At 50.6% G+C, this 13,488-nt stretch overlaps 3 protein-coding genes across 3 annotated transcripts; 1 reads left to right on the plus strand and 2 right to left on the minus strand.

Annotated features, from left to right (window-relative positions):
- Window positions 1-1,628: 1,628 nt before the first annotated feature.
- On the minus strand, window positions 1,629-2,294 carry NECHADRAFT_45870 (uncharacterized protein; the record flags this gene model as incomplete). Its single annotated transcript, XM_003044467.1, has 1 exon — window positions 1,629-2,294. A coding segment is annotated over one exon (666 nt), but the record flags the coding sequence as incomplete, so codon positions are not given.
- Window positions 2,295-7,668: 5,374 nt separating this feature from the next.
- NECHADRAFT_95141 (uncharacterized protein) lies at window positions 7,669-8,670 on the minus strand (the record flags this gene model as incomplete). The annotated part of the gene is made up of 1 exon (XM_003044468.1): window positions 7,669-8,670. One exon carries the CDS (start codon window positions 8,668-8,670, stop codon window positions 7,669-7,671), a length of 1,002 nt encoding a protein of 333 aa, XP_003044514.1.
- A 2,677-nt stretch (window positions 8,671-11,347) lies between these two features.
- NECHADRAFT_104924 (uncharacterized protein) lies at window positions 11,348-13,417 on the plus strand (the record flags this gene model as incomplete). The annotated part of the gene is made up of 1 exon (XM_003044338.1): window positions 11,348-13,417. The coding sequence occupies one exon, from the start codon at window positions 11,348-11,350 to the stop codon at window positions 13,064-13,066; it is 1,719 nt and encodes a 572-aa protein (XP_003044384.1). The 3' UTR covers window positions 13,067-13,417.
- Between the last annotated feature and the right edge of the window lie 71 nt (window positions 13,418-13,488).

Genomic DNA, 13,488 nt, shown 5'->3' on the forward strand with positions numbered 1-13,488 from the left:
AAAGATCCAGTCTAACAAATATCGGTCAGTATCACAGCTCCCGGCCTGCCTCAGGATACACTCACAGATGCAAATTCCAACAGCAAAGAATTCACGGCCAATAGGACCAAACATCAAGCCGCCCGCATCATCAATGCCATAAACATCGCGGTGCTTAAGCTTGAAGCAACCGATCATGCAGTTGGACCACGTCGTAATTCCGGAGATTGTGCATATACAGATAACACCTGGGATTAAACCAAGTGTATTGAGAACGTCCGGAATCGAGAGAGCACCGAGGCCGAACTGGGTCTTCATCATAAGAGCGACAGTTCCTAGCCAGCCAACCTGGAACTGTTAGAAGGCTGTCTCTGGGCAGGGACCATGTCTCACATCGCGGTAATTGGGCCCTTCTTCCGTGATATCACCAAATACGGCACCATGCTCGATGGTATGGTCCTCGCCTGGCAGCGTCTTGGGCGGCATATCTTGGGGCTGGTCGCTCTCTTCGTTGATCTTTGACATGTTGAAGGATGTTCACCTGTGATTCTCGAAAGAAGGATGAATCGAAATAAGAGAGACGAAGTTCAATGCGAGCGAGTGGATCTTTTAAGCCAATTCACTCGGCTCGGCCTACTTCGTAGCTTCTTAAGAGGTGTAGGGGGCAGAGAAGTCGCTGGGCAAATCATGCGTTAGTGGCGAAGCATGTTCTCGGGCACCAACTGTTATCCTTGTTCCAAGTCAAGTCGGGGTCGGTCCAAGTTTGGATCATGTATAATTGTCTTTGTCCCTGGAAAATCCAACAAGTTGGGCTCGGAGGTCTCACCATGGCCTGTCTGGGACCCCCGAGGCATGACGAACAACGGTGTACCCAGCAACAGCGGACCAAGGATTGACGCCACTTTGTATCAACCTCGCCCCGCTGTCAGCAATCTCTGTATCAGTGGGTGAGGGAAAAGGAGCATGTCTCCGCGATGCCGGGAGTGGAACCGATCGTGCTTCTTGACCCTCTCACCATGGGGACGGAATCGATAAAGTGTTACGGTGTTGATAGGTCGTTTGCTGCCGGAGCGAACATGCTTCTATCCAAAGGTAAACTAGTCTATCTGCAAGACGTAAAAGGAGCAAAAATGTCTTCATGTACTTGCTTCGAGTACCTATACACAGTCTTTTTTCATCTCCAAAAAATCTCCTCTCAACTCCACGGCCCGGACAGCGTGTCCGAGAATCATCATCCACGTGCGCCTCTGGACTCCGCTCTGCCCGGTTGAAGACAGCCGCTATCCCCAAAAGGCATTCCCCATACCCCTCACCCCATAAGGATGGTTTCTGGAGCTTGTATCTTTACCCTGGCGCGTGTTCATTCTATTACGTACCGTCGTCTCGGGGGACTGGGATACTTCTACGCGAGTTCCGCCGGAAGTGCCGTTGCCTCTTCCTCTCAGGTAGTGTCTCCCTATCACATCATTTCCTTGCGCGGGCGTCTGCTTCTTAGGCTACTTATTGAGTAAGGGTGTTGCGTCGTGTCACAAACAAGCAGGTACTTTAACGCTGTGTCGACATCCCCAGCACCTCTCTGAAGTCTGGTGAGCTGTTGAAGGCTTGGAATTATGAGCTGATCTACTCCTATGAACAACACATTATGCGCATTACAGATGAACTCGAAGGGCCATGTTACTCCCCCGCCAGAATCTGTTCAGCCCTTCTTCCGAATCTCCCAACACAGGGTCATATTTAGGCTTAGGAATGGACCAAATCTTCTCATACTCTCCTCCACCCTTAATGAAATCCCATTCGCCTCCGTTGTACGCCCCCATCATTGTGAATCCCGATAGCTTGATTTTCGATAGAGCCTCCCTAGGATCTTCAGCGTCGATTCCATGACCAGACCCCGGCGTCAAGAGCTTCAGTTCATTCTCTGGTTTTGTGTCATAGGTCTTGTGTGCTACACCAGCCGGAATGAGGAAGATGTCTCCCGCCTCAGCCTTGAGCTCAATGCCACCCTCCTCCCTGGCCGAGCCGTACGTGTTATCATGCATATCCTCAGAGGTATTAGCGACTCCAAATCGGATCGTCGCGTGGCCTGATAGCACGGCCATAACTTCATGGGCCTTGGAGTGAAAGTGTGAAAGCTGGGTCTGCCCATAACGGATGAGCCACTCCACTTTCCAACCATTGCTTTCGAATAAGTCATAGACCCTAGCTGCGCTGCAATGGTCGGGGTTCTCAGTGGTTCGTGGCAGCACATTCTTGTAGTGCAACAGGGGGCGTGGAGAGTTCGGAATGAGATCCGTGGGGGCGAGGAAATACTGCTTTTATCTCCACCATGGCTAGGGCTTGGAAGAAATGTCTTGGTACAAGGATATGGACTTGGTGTATTTGTCCGTGCTCTTACAAAATTGCGAGAATTGTTTATTAAGTTCTTATCAGAGAAGTGACCGGCAGATCTCTCCGAGTGTCGTGGGCCGGAGTTATCAGCACCGGCACATTTTCCCGATTGTGGGGATGGGACGGGGGAATGAAGTCTCTTCCAGCTAGAGCCATTCAACCTCTGACTCAGGGTCAACTCCGGACACGTCCCTCGACCTTTTACTACGGAAGAGCCCGATCAGGCATTACGGGATCGCCTTCCAAGTACATGCAGCAACCCTTCGGGCATCCCTCAGCGATTTGTGGTAGAATAGTCCAAGGCACTCCGAAAGCCTTTCTTGGCACTTCGAGTGTGGAGGACCTGTAGTCTCTGCCGACCAGGAAGCTTACTGCGATATTCAAGTGTCAGACTTGCCATATGTTAGGTAGTCAACCAGTGATGAACGCCATGGAATGGGGGATGGCTGGGGCGGATTTGCAGACCAGTAGCTAAAAGTTTGTTGCAGGAATTGGAGGCAACTCATCCTCTCATCGAACCACAGCTTGACAAATGTTTCCATAATTAAAGATCATTTCATTACTTTATTCAAAGCCGTTTCATGCATGGCACGAGTATCTTCGCGTACCTTCATCATAACTTCGTGACAAGAAAGAGCTTGAGACAAGCCTTTCGATGATATCTATACATACCGATCTCCCAGGACCCCATTCTTGCGTTCCTCGTTTTCAATTTGCCTCTCATGTGTTCCACTTTCATCATCATCGCTTCCGTCCTTGTCCCTCTCAGCCCTCTTCCGAACCTTGGTCGTAAAGGTTACCATCTTGGCGTACTTCTCCGTCGTCTTGGTGATGGTCTTCCACACAACCTTCCATGTGAGCTCACTCCTCATGGTATGATACAGAGCGAATAGTAGGAGGATGGCCCCGAAAGATGCGACAACCCACCACTTGAGGGCTTCGTCGAGATCCTTCAAAGGCTCTGTGTTCATAGCGAGCAAACTCGCAACCAGGCTAGGGGGCACAAAGAGTGACGCAAGAACAGTCAGGTTGCCCACACTCTCACTGTTCTTGGCCGTGTTTCTCGCGTCTTCGAGGCTGATGGCATTGTTGACCACGGTGCTAAGGCGGTCGATACGCACCTCGTAGTCGTTGAGGCGCTCCTGGATTCGCTCATAGTCTCGCCTATAGGGTTCAAAGATTGCCTCTGTATCAATCCGGTAGGCTTCGCCGTCATAACGCTTCTGTTGCAATTCCAAGTCTGAAGCTTGACGTAGAGTTGCGGAAAGCATATCTCGACAAACAGGCACCCATCGACGCCAGATGTTGAGCTTGTTCAGAATGGGTTCTCGATCATCGTTGACTGGTAAGAAGGCAGGCCGAGATATCTCCCAATCGATCTGGTTAAGACGAGCGTTGAGATAGTCGGTAAAGGTGAGCCAGTCTGTACACACAAGGTGCAGTAGGGCTTGAACGGGAATCACGAGAGGAGAGGTTGGGGAAGAAGGCGATGGTAACCGTGGAAAGCAAGTCTCTTTCTGGGCCCAAAACACAAAGTCTTCCAGCCAAGATTTTGGCGTCTCATCCTGATCCTTTCGCATTGATGGCGGACCTAAGGGGATGTCCTCAGGTGGTGAGCTAAACAGGGGAAGCTCATCCCAGTTGGCATATCCACGCCAAAGGGGATATCCCTGCTGAGGTGTTGGCTCGAGGAGAAGAACAGCTTGAAGAGACGCGTTAGCGGACGGAATCAATGTTTAGGACTCAACTGAAGTTGATCTTACCGACAGCTGTGTCGTTATCAATGTCATTGCGTAGCCAAAATGTTGCTCGACTGCGAATGTGTCCAACCTTGGCATCCACAGGCGCTTCCTCTGGTTGTGATGAGGATCCATTGACGGCCCTGGAGATTTTACTCTTGGTCCCATCCTTGCTCATAGCCGGGTCCTTGTCCCAAAATGCTTGGTTGTCGTCTCCGTCCATCCGCCGCATCACATTGAATCTGTCGACGGCGTCTTGGGCTTCGCTGAGTTCCTGATGGTTTGGAAAGTATCGGGATCGGACGAGCCGCATCTGGAACCAGTTTCGTTGCCTGGACATGACATCGAGCATTGGAGGCTCACGCCATGGGTCTCGAACGTTGTTCCAAACGTAGTCAATCAGTTGAGTGCGGAAAAACCGAGGGTCGATGTCAAGTCCAGCTCCCAGTGTTTCAATAATGTCTCGGGAAAGATCCTCGACAACAAAGAGGCTGAGCTTGATGTCCTTGCGTGAGATTGAGTTGTCTTTGACTCGGGAAACGGCTTCTTCCAGCCCAGAAAGCGCAGAATGTGGATGCAATTCATCGAACTGGTACCTTTCGACGGATGGCTTGCCTTCTGATTTGTACTCTAGAAGAGCCACATTCATCCTTTTGGCTCGTAGAAACTGCTCCCTTTTTATTTCTAGACTTTATTAGCACGGCGAGAAGATTGAAGCACACAAATTGACTCACCTGGAATGGTCTCCCCATAGACATAGCGTGGCTTCTGATTCTTCACAGGCACCTCGCCTGGGAACGTGCACCATCGCGTCGGAATCGTGCCGACCTCCATGAAGTCGACGAGAAGCTGAAGTTGAGGCCATGTTCCAGCCAGACTCTTGACGTATGTGAGGTACTCTCCCTCTGGCCTGTCTTCCCTGCAGTTGTCAGTTAGCAACGTCGTTACGTGAGATTGGTAACCAGCCACTCACTCGACCCAATACCTGCCCTCCTCCTTCAGTATCCGGATCACATCTTCCCTCTTCTCATCCTGATACGCATCGCCGAAGAAATACGTATTCGTGCCCAGATCCTTGCGAAAATACTGCCAGTTTGACCGCTTGTAATATCCAAGCGAGCGTCGTGCCGCCATGTTGACGCGGCTTGCGGGGAAAGAGCCTGCGCAAGATGAAGAAGAATGGAGAAAAGCCTCAAAATTGGTGGCAGGGATGGCGTTATGTTTTTGTAGGCTAGTGCGGCTGTGCGGCCAAGGGTCCGCTGAGACCTCGATGTGATCCCTGTCGTATCGAGAGCTGGTCAGCCTAGAAGTGCACCCCGGGCACACCACCAGCTCTGAGAAGCGCACGCAGGGATTCAGGTGGATTTCAAGCCCGCAGAATTCTTCGTAGTAGGACGCCACAGCGGTTAAACGGCTCAAGACATCGTGGATGGTCATGCAACAAGACGAAGCACAGCCCCAAGATACAGATTTTCTATCTCCAAGAGAAGAGGCACCTGACCATTCGTACTTTCACGTCTATCTTACCAGGCGTAGACTCCACCGGGGACCGAATCTTTAGAATAAGACATTGCAGGCAGAACGAGAGTCTAGCATGCTACAAGGTGGAGGTTGCACCGCAGATTGAGCCGATATCTGCGCCGACAAGCTGGCAAGCTGGTGGGCAAATCACAGGCTTCACCTTACCACCCTTACGAGTGACTTCGCCATAGCTTCTCTGTCGGCAGAAAATCTTGAGACCATCATGGTAGGCACAGAAAGTCGGGCAAGACGACGTGAAATAACAGTGGCGCGGTCCACTGAGCTCCAGATTGACAAGTGGCTGTGTCGAGTACAAAGTTTTTATCGAAAGTATGCCTTGTGACTCTCGCGAGGTTGTTATTATACATGTCGAGAGGTTGATGGCCTGATCTTGCTAGCCGGGAGATGACAATTGGAAATGCAGATGTGAGAGGACCAGACCAACGAAAATACCAAGAAGGAAGCACCTCAGACAAACCAGCCACCATTTTCGGGAAGTTGAGCGAGAAGTAACTCGTTGTTTAGCTGCAACGGACAAGGAACCGACTCCCAATGGGCGCGGGCCCGATGCAGATTCGTCGAAGCTCAACGCATTAACCCTAGTATTCTCTAAGCCTAGCTGCATAGATACCTCATCCTATATCCTAATAAAGAGACTCGCAGACAATCGTGAGTGGAGTTTGTTCTTGCATCGCATCAATTGACAGCGGCGCCTACGGAGGGACGAACTACCCGCTACCCGCCCTGTCCCGGCCTGTGTACCGGGCGGCCCGGGCCTAACCCACCCCACCAAACCCGGCAATTGTGAGTGGCCGACAGCGAAACCTTCGGCGTACGGTACGACTTGGCGAGCTTCTGGGGACTTGAAGGAGAACTGGGTCGAGCAGATGACCTAGAGGAAGTCTCAAGAAGAAAATGCAGTGAGCAGCGAGCAGCGAAAGAAAATGAATCACGAACTAGAAAATATTGATGCTAGTCAGGTTATGCAAGACCCAAACAAGAGTGTAAGCTGTGGCAGTGTTTGTTGGACTACTCTTTACCCTCAGCCCAGACGATCTATTCCGAAGATGAACAGTACCTTATGAATTCCGCTTCTCTCAAGCACTTAGTTAGCCTGAGCATACAAAGAGGATACCAGCACCTTCGACGATCGCGTCAAAGTTTGTAGCCGTTCCCAGTCCAGCTGTAGGGTAGATAGGGGAAAGAAGCCCTAGGGATTCGTGGCGAAGGAAAGGGAGATATGTTCAAGGTGGCAAGTCAACTCAGTCATAGCATTGAGTTTGGCTTCTGACCGAGGTAGTCTAGCCCTTACTATCTGATGATACTTGATGCTGTCTTCTTCAGAGAAGCCGAGCTGCTTCAATGAAGGCGACAACTTAGTTCTGAGCACTTCACACACTACATTACATCCACATGGAATATCATTTGCAGGGCCGAGAATAGCGTACGTCCATCCGGTCTTCTATCGACTTCTCTCCAGCGTGAACACCATCGTTCAAGATAAACGGCCCCCGTACATAGCGTAGCCTAGAATACCTGACAAAGAGTTGCTTGACCGACATTCCGAAATGCCACTAACGGACAAGTAGACAATGAGTGACCTCTACTCGACAAAGAAAGGTCGCCTGTGGATCATACTCCCCTAGAAGACTATCAAATTAAATTCCGGGCAGCATCAAAGGCAAGAATGTCCACTTCTACGAGTTCAATATATCCAACCACGGTTGGTCGGTTGAAAGATCCTGAAAGCGCGACCGAACAGCGAAAACTCTTCAGTGCCGACCGACGTAGTACGAGATGGTAGACTCGAGGGTCTTGATTGATTAAAAAGAAGGAGAGACGGGAGACACCGCTGTGGCCACAAGAAGACACGGTTTTTTATGTGTTTGCGGTAGCCTCTGACTTAGCCCGGCTTTGCACCTCTTAATCGGGGGTGGAACTCATGACAAGCAACGGTATTGTGAAGCATTGGGCTTCATGCTAACATTTTATTGAGAAGAGTTTTACGCTAAACGAATCACCCAAAGTAAATATTCTCTTATCATTCTGCCCTCAGCCTCTTCGAGTGCAAAAAGTTGTAATCCGGCATCGCATCCCTAACCCACTGCTCCAACTTACGTCCCCCTTCCTCGCCAAACTCGCTTCTCCACTTGGCAGCCTCATCATCAATGTTGATGTTGCCAGCCACCTTTGAGGAATCGATCTTGGAGCTTGCATTGATGGTGCTCAGCATCCTCTGTTCCATGCTCGAAAGTGTGTCCAACTTCTCTTTGTTTGCCTTGTCCCAGGAGAATCGAAGCTTGTCCTGATCGAGACCTGCCAGCGCAGCATACTTAGAAACCAAGTGAGGAGAGGTCATGATGTCGTCGGCATCGAGCACAATTGGCCATTGGCTGTCCTCCCCAAAGTGCTTGACGTAAAAGTCGTACATGGCTCGGAACCACTTCATGGTAACCTCAATATCAAGGGGCTCCTTCTGCCAGCGCGAAAAGCCGTCCATCTCCATCTTAGTGAGACATGTTCGAAATAGAGAAGGAAGTTGCATCGCAGGATGGCGAATTAGAAATGTTGGGCTCCAAATCTTGAGGAACTCGTCAGGCAGAAACGTAAGGTTGAGCGACGAACGAGTTGGGTTCGGTGCGTTTGTTGTGACAAAGGTCTTGGGCTCTCCAGGGACATTGATGGTTCCATACGTGAACTGAGAATCATAGAAAGCACTCGTCAACATAATTGCGTGTTCCTTGACATAGACGAGTTGCCCTTCTTGGTCGGCAGCGGCGATGTATTCCTCAAGCCGGCTCAGGCATTCCTTCTGTCGATCTTCCAGGTCCTTACACTCCTCCTCAGTCCAGTCTTCCATGGGCTTCTGGAGTAGGTTCAATCGTGTTCCGATTGAAGGCAGGAAGAAATATCCGCCTTCGCGGGCGGGACGAACGCCCTGCTCGTCAAGGTTCAGCACCTTGACCAACAAGTTGGACGCTGTGCGAGGAGAGGTAAGCAGCCAATAGAGACGGCGCTCTTGAGATGTTGAGCCTTGAGTCATGTTGTATGGATTAACACGCCTTGGTGTTGGAAATCTTTGTGGGGTGGGTTGAGGATATGGTGATGAAGCGAGGATAGTGGAAACGGGATAGTAGTAGCTCTCTTCCCCACGACAACCCCAGGGATATTTATACTCATCTTGCTAAACCTCTACACACCCTTTCAATTCACTCGCGCTTAGTCGGTCAATAATCGCCGCCGTATCTCGGCCCCTCGGCCTGGGACTCGCGCCGGGCCTTCGCTTCGGCCCCTCGCAACTGCATGCATCGCTGCATGGAACCACATGTGGGACTTGTTAAATTCAGCGAGAGTAACATGGCCGATGCAGCGGACTTCTCGGACATCCGCTTAATAATTAAACAAGTCCGGCATTTGCGAATATTCCGATGGGAAGCGGGTGATCGACGTCAAGCCCTTGGTGCCCCTCTCCACGCAAGGAGGTTCGAGACACTACCGCATCTCGGGGAAAGCCCATTCGGTTCCTCAGCAAGCTCACTCTCTACTGACGATTCTGGTTATCTCCGCACCGAACGGAAAACCTTAAGGCTTTCCCCGTTGGACCGTAGGGCTTAGTGCTTAGGACATGTCCTCCCTCTGTCAACGTCTAGACGCGCCAGCCCCAGGGGGTACTTTTGTCATGATCAGCATCTATGAGGTAAATAATAGTCCAATATGACTCCACCCCACCAAGCTCCGAGTCAATCTGAGACAGCGTCGACTCATCAAGGGTCCGAGCCACTGATGTCAAGAGTTGCCCGGCGAGCATATCCACCGAGAGCCGCCGAGCGCCGTCTCGCGAGGGCCGGCTTATGGTCTCTTTTCTCATCATCGGAGTCTGTTGTTCCGGGTGGGTAATGGTGCCAAAAAAGAGGCTGGGTTTTCGGATAGGAAATGATAGATGGGTAGGGGATGTATTGGGGTGGTCAGACTTGTTTCTGGGGTGGTCAGCTTGGATTTATCAGCCATGGATCCTCTGCCACGATGCCTGGAAAGCTGCCAAGAACTTGATAATCGAACGGTGAGTCCAGGAAGACTAGCAAACTCAATTGTTATGCTCTTATCCATTACGTCGCCGGTCAGCTTACCTCATCTCACGAGAATAACTATTGGCAACACCTTCTATCCTACCGTTTCTCTGGTCATGCGAACGTTTCGCATAGAATCGATTTTCTTCCTATCTAAATTAGGATAGAATTGACCTTACTGAACATGTCACAATGTTGTCTTGACTTGAGAGTACCTCAAGATACTTCCTCAGGGGCCCCATGGGTAGATACCTAGCACGTGAAGCCCAGCTCTCTCAGAGTCAGGCCTTTTATTGGCATCCACGCATTTCTTCGACTAAACTCTTCATATTGTGGCTGAAGCGCTCTTTAGAGAATTTATAGATGCAAAAACAACCATATAAGTTCTCTTCTACCCACTGCCTTCCTAGCTCACATGAAGATGTCATAATGCCAGCCCCAGGACCCATAACTACAAATTCGTGGGTAACCTCCAACAAAGGTATTTGGCAACATTGCTTTCTTCGTCTAATTCGAGGATGGAAAGGAGATTCCACGAAGTGTTGGGGCTCGGGCATTAGTGTATGCCGTCTCATGGCATAGATCCAGATATGTCCTCGCCCTGGGGTTAAACACCTTTCTTCGTTTATGGCCTACGTGCTTGCTACATAGGGAATTGCCTATGATAGAGGCTCTCCTTCCTAGGAATCTCAGAACCAGTTCATCTTTCAGCTTAAGTAGCCACTTCAACTGGACATTGCCAAGTTACTCATCCACAAAGCTTTCTATTTCTTATGCTGATGAATGGCCATGGCCTGGATGCCACGCATGCGATGCAAGACTTGCTCCACTACAAAACGAGATATGGGCCATTTCCGGTTTATTTGAGTTTCAGAATATTTACTTGATACATCTTAAGACAGTTTTGCGAGAGATAAGCAATTCAAAGGCCGTCATGCCATTTGAACCTAGTTCTTAACCCCATTCTTAACCCAGAGCCAGTCCATCCCCCTCACGTTGGCAGAACTTACAAGAACCATGGCCCTTGACAACGAGAACTGTACCCCGCCATGGTCTGGGCACATGCAACGTGCAGCAACTTTTCTCCATGCATCATCACATACCAGAAGCCAGGAATGTTCCCCGCAATGACGGCCGTGGAGTTCCGAGACAACTCCACTCCAAGTCTGACAGAATGGTTCCTGAATATGCTTAATGACACAAGTGGACGTCTGACCTGCGTTGAAAGCTTACGAATCCTAAGCCAAGAGTAAGATTATCTCTCGGCACTCGCTGCAGCCTTACTCTGAGGTGTCACAATCTCCCAGATCAAGCCGCGATCGTCAGTCCAACCGTCCAACCATCTTCCACCGATTCTCTGCATTGCGAGACACGGTATCTTTCACCCCAATGATTGGCACGGAGACTCTGGCTTAGAGAATGGTGGCGCGGTAAGCTGAGAGTTTCGAGCTTCACTCGCAGGACCAACTGACAGCCGTGTCTCAAATCAGAGAAATGTTGAACTTTGAGGGAACATGTGATGATAACTTGCATGTAAAGTTGGTAGGTTGGTTGCTGTGCTCTTAGCCTCTATTCGAAATATAAGAAGGGCAGCCCTCTGCATAAAATTTAAGCTTCCCAACACTTTCGAACAGACTTCTTCACACACCAACAATGGCTCAAATTCAGGATTTCCAGGGCATGCAATACTCCCGTGATGGCCCCTCATCCGAGAAGCTTGACTATGGCTACTTCAACCAACAGTACGCCTCCTCATCCTACCAGCAGGAACGCGACCTGAATCCTGCCATGATCATTCAGCCAAAGGGAGACCAGGATGTCATCGGGGCTGTCAACTGGGCCAGGCAGAACAAAGTTGCCGTCGCAGTTAAGAGCGGCGGTCACCAGTATAGTGGAGCTTGCTCGACCGGTGGCAAGAACATCCAGATCGACCTTTCCAACACGTACAAGGACATGAAGGTTCTCAACCCCAAGGTCCCTGTTGCTGAGGACAGGGCACTGGTCTTTGTTGGTGTCAGCAATCAGCTGAAGGATTTCAACGCCTATCTCAGACATAATGGACTCTTTGTCCCACACGGACAGTGTGCTTATGTCTGTGTAGGTGGCCATGGGCAAACAGGTGGCTATGGCCAGCTTGGTCGCAGCTTCGGCCTGTTTGGTGATCATATCAGAGCCATTCGCATTGTCTGTCACGATGGCGTGATTCGAGAGATCACAAAGGAGAGCGACGCTGAGCTGTTCTACGCCATTCTTGGTGGCAGTCCCGGCAACTATGGCATCATCACCCACTACATCGTCGAGGTGTTCCAGGGCAAGAGCTACATGGGGACAGTTGCTGGCCCCAACGGGATCAAGGGTCCTCATGGCATGAAGGCTCTGTATCTCTACAACCCCGACGTTCTAAAGAAGCTTCTCACCGAGGTGGCTAAGATGGGGGATGACGCCAAGTTCCCGCAAGGTTTCGACCTCTGTGTGAGCGTCCTCAGTACCGACTTTCCCGTCACAATGCTGTTCCCATCTTTGAAGGATGCCAGTCTGTGGGAGAAGATCCAGAACAAGATCAAGCAAGCCCTTGCGGATGACGTTTTGGACTTGCTCAATGGAGCTTTCCCGGCCATCATTGTTGTCTACGCCCAGTGGTGCCCTGTCAACAAGACCGACAAGTATGATAAGAGTGTCGATGCCTGGTTCCAAAAGTTCCGAGACCTTAAGGACTCCTTCAAGCTGCACACTCTGCGGATTGAGGAGTCAGAGGCCGACGAGGACATGTCCAAGATGACTGGGCGATGGATCTTCCCCAAGCAGCGGGAGTTTGACCTTCCCTACGTGAAGCGTACATACGCTACCAACTCGAGGACCCTTGAGAAGGATGGCTGGGTTAACTCTGTTGTTAAGCGTATTGATTTGATCTACAACCCGCGCCAGAAGCTTGGCCACAACAAGGGTGAGGATGAGTACGAAGTCTACACCCACTGCAAGCTCTCGGTTCAGATCCAGTGCTTTGGAGGTGACAACTCGCGGTTTTATACCGACAGGAACAACGGAACGTCTTACAGCTGGAGAGACTCCACTGTTGTTCAGACGCTCGACTGCTTCCACGATCCCGGCGACAAGTACAGACAGTACGCTCTCAACTGGCAGAAGGACAACGACGCCATCATGGTTGGCCGTTCCAGCCCTTTCAGCAAGCAGGACAAGCGTGTTCTCTGGGGCTCTTATGGAGACTGGGATCTTGGAAAGCCCGAGATTTGGAAGTGTTACTACGAGGATGAGCAAAAGTACCAGAAACTGGGCAAGGCTAGGGGCAAAGCTGATCCCGATGGTACCTTTACCGCCAACCCATTTGCTGTCAAGGTCATCAAGCAGACATAGATACTTGAACGGACTGTTGGTAGGCCAGAGTGCAGGCTGACCTCGGAGGTGCTCCGTTTGAGCCGCTGCAACAGTGGCCTCTGGCACATACGACCATACCCATTGGAAAATACGGGATCCCGTCCGCTCTCCCATAGTCAAGCCAATGAGGGGCGGATTAGTAGTTGGGTCGGTGACGACCAGCGAATCCCCGCTGTTGTATGTCTTTTTGCAATTATTGTCTATTTTATTGCCTTGTTTTTTGGTGGTCATGTTGTCTTGAGGCTGTCGAGACTGTAGGTTGGGACAACACTTCACCTCGAGGCTCCAGTGGCTGTACCTGAGTTCCATAAGAAATTGGCATCCTTATCTATCGCGATCCGTCGATGTGATTTGTGTAATTTATAGTACTTCTGGATCATTATGGGGCGGATGGAGTGAAC

Source organism: Fusarium vanettenii, assembly GCF_000151355.1.
Source record: "Fusarium vanettenii 77-13-4 chromosome 7 genomic scaffold NECHAsca_22_chr7_11_0, whole genome shotgun sequence".
Taxonomy (NCBI): Eukaryota; Fungi; Ascomycota; class Sordariomycetes; order Hypocreales; family Nectriaceae; genus Fusarium; species Fusarium vanettenii.